Raw genomic sequence first — 9,672 nt, 5'->3', positions numbered from 1 at the left:
GGATATATCAACACAGGCAAACAAACACTGAACACGTATACAAATGACTAAATAGAAAACAGCTAAAGAAATTATTTCGCAACAAGAAATGACAATAAGTATATATACTAGAGTATATATATACTATTGACAAAGAAACAATGGAAATCATAGATACACTGAGTCAAAATGTCACTATTCCAAAGTTCAAATAAAGACATTTTTATAAATAATTAATACCGGAAGGAACCATAGAAATAAGCTAAAAACATATTGTTGAATAGAATAAGAAACAAAAATTGTACAGAACTAGATTTTAAGAATTAAGTAAGAGTGAGTACAGTAAACGGTGAATAGAATAAGAAATAGAAGTAAGCTCTAGACACAACAACATAATACTGTACTGTAAGAAAATAAATTTAAACATATTATTAAATAGAGTAAGAAACAAATATTTGTAAAAAACTAGATATAAAATTGTGAATAAAATAAGAAATAGATAGTAAGCTATAGACATAACAATTTAATACTGTAAGAAAATAGAAGTTGAAAAATATTGTAGCTATATTGTATTGGACAATGTTGTAAAGCTGTTAAACAAAAAAAAAAAAAAAAAAAAATTAATGTACTAACACCACGGTTACAATAAACGGTCACATACGTAGTTAAATTATTCCCCCAAGAGATAAAAATAAAAGATAGTCAAAGTAGCGGGAGTCCCACCCGGCTAAGAAAGTAAGGTGATGGATGAAAGAAAGAAATAGTATGAGGCATGTCAGTGCGAGAAGCATACAAGCGAGAAATGGTATGAATGTGTTACTTAGAATAATAAGGTCCTGCCGAGCCTATGGGCGGGGAAAGGCGAGAAAAAAAAAAAAAAAAAAAAAAAAAAAAAAAAAAAAAAAAAAAAAAAAAAAAAAAAAAAAAAAAAAAAAAAAAAAAAACCTAACCTAACCTAACCTAACCTAACCTAACCTAACCTAACCTAACCCTCCATAACTTTTCTTACAAGAGGCTTATTTTGAAGCGGTTTTTTGTGATTTTAAAGTGCAACTGGCTTGTAAGCACGCACCGACCCTTCAAACTAGGAATCGCAGTGGTGTGACGTCATTTTTTGACACCCCCACCTTTTCGACCTGAAAATATTTAAAAATTTATTATTTTCCAAAGTTACTTTGTTGCTTTTGCAAATCCAACTTACCTATTTAAATACTTACCGATCCGCCCTACTTTCTGGAGTGCGTTCCGCGCTTCCGGAAATCAAAATTTTGTATTTTCCTGCAAAAAACGTCAAAAATTTTTTGCTTTCCTGAAAAGTAAAAGATTTTTCTTCTAAATAATCTTTAAATTCTATACCACTGGCTAGAGCTCGGCGAGACGCTTCTTTTGAGGTATCGCACGACCCTCTAGCTGGCGCGAAACGTCAAAAAATTGACCAAAACCCGTTCACCGTACAAACTTTTACTGCGAAATCCACCTAAGTGATTGCACACCAAAAATCACCCTCCATAACTTTTCTTACAAGAGGCTTATTTTGAAGCGGTTTTTTGTGATTTTAAAGTGCAACTGGCTTGTAAGCACGCACCGACCCTTCAAACTAGGAATCGCAGTGGTGTGACGTCATTTTTTGACACCCCCACCTTTTCGACCTGAAAATATTTAAAAATTTATTATTTTCCAAAGTTACTTTGTTGCTTTTGCAAATCCAACTTACCTATTTAAATACTTACCGATCCGCCCTACTTTCTGGAGTGCGTTCCGCGCTTCCGGAAATCAAAATTTTGTATTTTCCTGCAAAAAACGTCAAAAATTTTTTGCTTTCCTGAAAAGTAAAAGATTTTTCTTCTAAATAATCTTTAAATTCTATACCACTGGCTAGAGCTCGGCGAGACGCTTCTTTTGAGGTATCGCACGACCCTCTAGCTGGCGCGAAACGTCAAAAAATTGACCAAAACCCGTTCACCGTACAAACTTTTACTGCGAAATCCACCTAAGTGATTGCACACCAAAAATCACCCTCCATAACTTTTCTTACAAGAGGCTTATTTTGAAGCGGTTTTTTGTGATTTTAAAGTGCAACTGGCTTGTAAGCACGCACCGACCCTTCAAACTAGGAATCGCAGTGGTGTGACGTCATTTTTTGACACCCCCACCTTTTCGACCTGAAAATATTTAAAAATTTATTATTTTCCAAAGTTACTTTGTTGCTTTTGCAAATCCAACTTACCTATTTAAATACTTACCGATCCGCCCTACTTTCTGGAGTGCGTTCCGCGCTTCCGGAAATCAAAATTTTGTATTTTCCTGCAAAAAACGTCAAAAATTTTTTGCTTTCCTGAAAAGTAAAAGATTTTTCTTCTAAATAATCTTTAAATTCTATACCACTGGCTAGAGCTCGGCGAGACGCTTCTTTTGAGGTATCGCACGACCCTCTAGCTGGCGCGAAACGTCAAAAAATTGCCCGCCCACCCGCCCTTTTGGGACGATAGTAAAAATTTAAACTCTATAGGAAAGGGAGTAGCCTAACAAACATTTTAACTTTTTGACAAGACTCCATCCAGAGTCTCAGAATAGTGCAGTGTTTGTTTTCTACAGTGATAATACTGCTTATTTGATTTTTATCTTTTAACTTTAGACCTATCGGTAATTATTACTGGAGTGATTATTTTTAATTTAACATACTATAAGTGACTGATCCCCCCTATACAGGGATCTCCAAATACAACTTGTCCTCAAATTCCCTACGACACTCTTGCCTGCGCCGTAAAATGTTCGGCATCAGGACACCCGTTAAAAAATCAAACGGCAGTGAGGAGAAATCTGAACTCAAGGAACTGCCATGTCTGTCTGTGAGGCGCAGCATTGGTGATTGGCCCCCTACAGCCGAAAAAGAGCAGCAAGAGCAGCAAAGGCCAAAAATACCATCTCCACCAAAAGCTGTGCCTCAGCCGCTCCCTCCTAGGCCTAAGACCAAAGCTTCGATCGCCCAGGAAGCGAAAGCCGACCTAGGCAGACAGGCAACCAGAGTCAGCGACAGCCCGCCGAACATAGTCCCATCGAGATTCCCGAGCAAAACCGCCGAGGCTAAAGCCTGCCTTATGAAAAGTAAGGCGCAGCTCGAGATTTCAAAAAACCTAAAACGGGAAATAAAAGAAGAGGTTTTTAGGGCAATCGAACGGCTCTACCAGCTAGTGAAGGAAGCCGAAGGAGGAAAGGTAGCCCAGGCTACAAACAGGAGGCCGGCAGAAATCTGCAGCATGGCCACCCAGACCAGTGATGGGGGTGACAAATCATCTAGCCCAGAAGCGCCGACAGAGCTTATAAAACACCTAATAGGCGACCTTAAGGAGCATCGCGCCGCGTTGGAAGAATGCAAAGTGCATACTCGAGCTCTGTCGGAGCAGCTGGAGCAGGCCCCTCGCTACGTCGCGGGACAGAGACCATCCTTCGCCGAGATCGTTGCCACTCCAAGACAACAAACCACCGTCCAAAGGCCTCTCCACTCGGTAATTGTGTCGTCCGCTGACGAGAAGCATACCAGTGAGGAGGTCATTCAAAAGCTAAGAGTGGCAGTCGATGCAAAAAACGAGGGCACAAGGGTGCAAAGACTGCGGAAAGCGAGGGACCAAAAGGTGATCGTGGGGTTCAGCAGCAGGGAAGAGGTGACAAAGGTGAAGGACAGGATCCGAAAGTCAGGGGAGGCACTTACCGTTGAGGATATAACTAACAAGGACCCCCTGATAATCCTTAAAGATGTCCTGTCCTGCCACACAGACGAAGAGGTCACTCAGGCCCTAAAGAACCAAAACTCTCACCTGCTGGGGGACTTGGCTGCGGACCAGATCAGGCTGGCAGTAAAATATCGCCGCAGGACTAGAAATCCTCACATTGGACATGTCATACTGCAAGTGTCCCCTGGGGTGTGGCAGAGGCTGACGGCGGCGGGTCGGGTGCACGTCGATCTGCAGCGGATACGGGTATTCGACCAATCGCCGCTGGTCCAGTGCTCTATCTGCCTGGGGTATGGACATGGCAGAAAACACTGCAATGATACTGTCCCCTTGTGCAGTCACTGCGGCGACCCACACCTTCGCGCCGACTGTCCTTTGTCGCTGGCTGGCACGGCACCACACTGCCGAAACTGTCGGGAGACAAAAAACAGTAATGCAGAGCATAATGCATTCAGTACCGAATGCCCAGTGCGCAGGAAGTGGGATGCACTAGCCCGAGCATCCATAGCGTATTGCTAAAGTTGTGCCTGTAACTTCCAAGCTCGAAATCATCCAGGTCAACCTGCAGCGCTCTAAACTTGCTACCGACGAACTAATGCTGGAGGCTCAAAAGCGGAAGGTCCTCGGAACACTGCTCCAGGAACCCTATGTGGGATCGGTGAAGAAGATGAAGAGCTATCGGGGGACCAGGATCTTCCAGAACTCTGCAGTAGGAGAAGGGACTGTAAAAGCGGCAATAGTAATTTACCAACCGGAGTTAGACATCATACAGTACCCGCAACTCACTACGAACAACATCGTCGTGGTGGGAGTCCGAACCAGAGCCTGGAATATTACACTGGTCTCCTATTACTTCGAACCGGACCAAAACATGGGGCCATACTTGGAGCACTTAAAACGCATTGAGCTTGAGACGGGGCAAAGCAGGTTAATCATTGGGGGCGACTGCAACGCTAAAAGCGCTTGGTGGGGCAGTCCTAACGAGGACCAAAGAGGAGAGCAGATGTGCGGCTTTCTGGAGGAGCTAGGCCTGCAGGTCCTCAACACCGGAGATATCCCTACCTTCGACACCATAAGAGGAGGTAAAAGGTACAGCAGCCATGTAGATGTGACGGCGTGTTCGGCGGACATTCTCGACCTGGTGGACGGCTGGCGCGTCGAGGAGGGCCTCACTGGTTCGGACCACAACGGCATTACATTTGGAATAAATTTAATAAAATCAAAAGGTATACACATACACAGAACCACCAGAATTTACAACACAAAAAAAGCTAATTGGAGGCAATTTCATGAGAAACTGTCTCAAATTATGCAAGAAACACAACTCACCACAGAAGAATTATTAAAAGCTCAAAACACAGAACAAATAGACAAAATAATTAAATCATACACACAAGCTATCACTGATACATGCACACATACAATACCTTTTAAAAAGAATACGAAAACACTTACCGTGCCGTGGTGGTCCGAGGAGCTTGCAAGGATGAAGAGGCTGGTCGCCACCAGGAAGCGTAGAATCAGGAACGCGGCGCCGACTCGGAGAGCGATGGTTGTTGGCCTATACCTGGAAGAAAAAGAAAAATATGAACTAGCAGTAAAAGAAGCGCAAACCACTAGCTGGAAAGAGTTTTGCGGAAAACAGGATAGGGAAGGTGTCTGGGAAGGGATATATCGGGTGTTGGGGAGAACTGCCAAACGAGAGGAGGACCTGCCTCTTCAAAATGAGGGTATTACTCTGGACGCCGAGGGCTCTGTGAAGCTGTTGGCCGATACCTTTTACCCTGAGGACCGAGAGGAGGAAGACAATGTGGACCACCGCCATATCAGAGAACTGGCAAAAATGGTAAACGAGTGGAGTCATGGTGAGCGGCATGAACCACCGTTTACCCAAAGTGAACTTGATCGGTCCATAAAGTCGTTCAACCCGAAAAAGGCCCCGGGAGCCGACGGCCTCACGGCAGACATATGCACCCACGCAGTGAACTGTGACCCCTTTTTCTTCCTGGCACTCTTAAACAAATGCCTGGCACACCACTATTTTCCGAGGACCTGGAAAGAGGCGACAGTAGTGGTGCTCAGGAAGCCCGGCAAGGACTCGTACACCGTCCCTAAGTCTTACAGGCCGATTGGGCTATTGCCTGTCCTGGGGAAGATGTACGAAAAGATGCTGGTTGCTCGCCTCAAATTCTACCTATTACCCAGGATAAGTACTCGCCAATACGGCTTTATGCCCCAAAAAAGCACAGAAGACTCCCTCTACAATCTAATACAGCACATCCGTGCAAAGCTCTTTTTAAAAAAGATAGTCGTACTGGTGTCGCTGGATATCGAGGGAGCTTTTGACAGTGCATGGTGGCCGGCTATCAAGGTACGATTGGCTGAGGAAAAGTGTCCTGTGGATTTGAGGCGGGTAATGGGCAGCTACCTGAGTGATAGGGTGGTCAGGGTGAGATACGGAGGGGAGGAGTGCAGAAGAGCCACTAACAAGGGATGCGTCCAGGGATCGATAGGGGGTCCGATACTATGGAACTTGTTGCTGGACCCGCTCCTTAAAGAGCAGGAAAGTCGCGGTGAATACATCCAGGCGTTCGCCGACGATGTTGTGATGGTATTCGATGGGGAAACAGCTCTAGAAATCGAGGGACGGATCAATGCCGCACTCGGACATGTTCTGGCGTGGGGAGTCAGAAATCGCTTAAAATTTGCGCCGCACAAAACTTGTGCGATGGTGCTGACGCGAAAATTGAAATACGACAACCCGCGCCTGAGCATGGGTGGGATCGGAATTGAACTGTCCCAAGAAATTAAGATCCTCGGGCTTACGGTGGATGCCAAACTCACCTTCAACACACACGTGACTGAGGTATGCAATAAGGCAATTACGATATATAAACATCTTGCCAGGGCAGCACGTGTGAGTTGGGGGCTGCACCCGGAGGTGATTAGAATTATATACACCGCAGCCGTCGAACCCATCATAATGTACGCGGCGAGCGCATGGGCACCAGCCGCGACTAAGCTTGGAGTCCGGAAGCAGTTGAACGTGGTCCAGAGGGGCTTTGCCCAAAAATTGTGTAGGGCCTACCGCACAGTTTCCCTAAACTCTGCACTGGTGCTGGCTGGGATCCTACCGCTCGACCTCCGCATCCGGGAAGTGGCCACACTCTACAAAGCCAAGCGAGGTGTGCCACAGCCAGTATTGGGAGACAGGGAGGTGGAACGCATGGCCCCGATGATAAAAGCGCCACACCCTGCAGAGCAAGTAAACCTGGAATTCAAAAGCCTGATAGACGAGGAACAATATGAACACCATAACAACTTTGAGGTTCGAATCTTCACGGACGGAAGCAAGCTCGAGGGTAAGGTGGGGGCAGCGCTATCCTTATGGGATAGGGTATCCGAAACCAAAGCCCTTAAGCTCACGCTTCCGCCTTTCTGCACCGTCTATCAGGCAGAACTCCTTGCTCTACAAAGAGCAGTGAGGGAGGCGCTGAATCACTCTGGGACTGCGTTCGGCATCTTTAGTGACTCGATGTCGGCTCTTCAGACTATCACCAACGTCAGTTCCCCCCATCCCTTAGCAGTGGAAACAAGAGACACCATCAGACGCTGCATGCTCCAGAACAAGAGTGTCTCCTTGTTCTGGATAAAGGCCCACGTAGGATTGGAGGGGAACGAAAGAGCCGACCAACTGGCCAAGGAAGCTGCTCTGCGGTCAAAACGAAAACCGGACTACGACCTGTGTCCGATATCGTTCGTCAAGCGACAAATTCGATTGGAGACGCTTGACGAGTGGGATCGGAGATACAGGTCGGGGGAGACCGCATCAGGAACTAAATTGTTTTTCCCAAGTGCGTTGAGGGCATATGCGGTCGTGAGGGGGATGGAGCACTCCAGCATTACTACCCAGATACTAACAGGGCACGGTGGGTTCTCTGCATACCTGAAAAGATTCGGGTGTAAGGAGAGCTCATCGTGCACCTGCGATCCAGACGCGGAGGAAACGGTTCCGCACGTACTGCTGGAGTGCCCTATTTTTGCCCGGGAGCGCTATGACCTGGAACAGGAGCTAGGTGTCGAACTCAACAGGGATATCTTGCCAGAACTGATGACAGAAAAAGAGTTAAAAAAGAAATTTGTACAATACATGATTAAAATAGCTCAAAAAGTAATAAATAAAAATAAGACCTGAGAAAACTGGGATGTCAATATATAATTAGTATATATTTGTAACACCCCAGAACCCCCTTAAGGACAGTAAATTTTTTGGAAATAGACACTTTTTATAACATTTGATAAATATATATTCACATGAATTTGATTATTTGGAAACATTTCATAAATAAAACAATAAATAAAGCAAAAATATATACAAAGGAAAAGTAAGGGCTCTGACTACGTTAGAGGACAAGTATGTAATAAAATAAAAAAAAAAAAAAAAAAAAAAAAAAAACCTAACCTAACCTAACCTAACCTAACCTAACCTAACCTAACCTAACCTAACCTAACCTAACCTAACCTAACCTAACCTAACCTAACCTAACCTAACCTAACCTTTTTTTTTTTTTTTTTTGGTATCGATGGGGAATCCTAGTCTTTACGGATACCCTGCCGACGGGGGTCGGACCGGGTTATGTCGGACTCCGCGCCTCCGGTGGAAGAAAGAGGAAGAAGTCACGAACCGAGGTCCGCGCCCTCAACCAATTGGTCCACGGAGACTACGCCTTTAGAAAGGCGCGCTGGGCTAAGTTCAGCTCTCGCCAAACCCGCCCAGCTTAACGACTACCGACTAAACCCCAACGAGCTCCTCCACTCCGGCTGGGCGGGGACCCAGGTACCGCCATGTGCGCGCCATAGGCCCGCCTTCGCCGGCTCCCACCCCAATGTTACGTTGGGCGGGATCTGCCACCGGGGACTTCTTCCCCCTCTCATCTCCACGACTCGTGAGGGGCGCACCAGAGCCACAGCGCACCACCACCCCACAGGACCTTAGTGCCGAGTACCGGGCGCCCCCGCACCCAGCAATCGACGGCCCCTGCAGGAGCCGGGTGGGGGCTTTCTGCTCGCACCACCCGCTCCGCCTTCACTGCCTACGAACCGAGGTCCACGACCTCCTCCTCACGACTTCCTCCTCGGTTCATCGGCATGCCCGGTTCTTCATAAAGCCCCGGTCTTCCTTGTGCCCGACGGAGGCTGGACGTCCATCGGAGTCGTCGTCTCGCCGAGTTGACTTCGGTCTGCAGCAACGGGTGCGGCCGCGGGTGCAGCGACGTCCTCTCTCCTCGGTTTTCTCGGGGGCCTTGCACAGGCCTTGCCCCCCGAAGTGTGGTCCGCTGGTTTCCCGGCGGAGGCGCAGACGGCGCATCGCGGTGCCAGTGTGCATCCGGATGCCACGTGGCCGGTCTGTCCGCACCGGTAGCAGTCGTGGCTGCGGTCGACCGACGACGGGCACCGCGCACCCACATGGCCCAACGCGTGGCAGCGGAAGCATTGTAGCCTCCGGGCCTCCAGCAGGTGGACGCGAACAACGCTCCACCCGATGCGCAGCTTCGTCACTGTAACAATTTTCTTCGCCGCTGCTATCGGGCAACGAACGAGAACCTGGCCCATTCCTCCGGATCCGGGCTTGATAGAGCCAGCCTTGACTGCATCGACGGAGCAATCGCCGATGCGCGCAAGCTCGGTGCATATCTCAACCTAACCTAACCTAACCTAACCTAACCTAACCTTTTTTTTTTTTTTTTTTTTTTTTTTTTTTTTTTTTTTTTTTTTTTTTTTTTTTTTTTTTTTAAGCAGACGGCGTTGCAGCTGGCCATCGGCGAGGCCAAGAAGCAGAGCATGAAGACTCTCCTGGAGTCGCTCGACGAAGATCCCTGGGGGCGCCCATACAAGATGGTTCGCAGGAAACTGCAGCCGTGGGCGCTCCCGGTGACCGAGCGGCTCCAGCCTCGGCAGCTGC

At 47.2% G+C, this 9,672-nt stretch overlaps 1 protein-coding gene across 1 annotated transcript; it reads right to left on the bottom strand.

The window, feature by feature from the left end:
* Positions 1 to 8,870: 8,870 nt before the first annotated feature.
* Positions 8,871 to 9,323, bottom strand: LOC119630921 (uncharacterized). The gene has a single exon (XM_038021450.1). The coding sequence runs from the start codon at positions 9,321 to 9,323 to the stop codon at positions 8,871 to 8,873; it is 453 nt and encodes a 150-aa protein (XP_037877378.1).
* Positions 9,324 to 9,672: the final 349 nt, after the last annotated feature.

Source organism: Bombyx mori, chromosome 7 (assembly GCF_030269925.1).
Source record: "Bombyx mori chromosome 7, ASM3026992v2".
Lineage (NCBI taxonomy): Eukaryota > Metazoa > Arthropoda > Insecta > Lepidoptera > Bombycidae > Bombyx > Bombyx mori.
Note: the sequence above shows the minus strand (reverse complement) of the source record. Positions and strands in the feature narration are given on the sequence as shown.

Bases quoted from the DNA above. Each gene is read 5' to 3' on its own strand.
- LOC119630921 (XM_038021450.1), bottom strand. From the start codon at position 9,323: ATGGGCCAGGTTCTCGTTCGTTGCCCGATAGCAGCGGCGAAGAAAATT.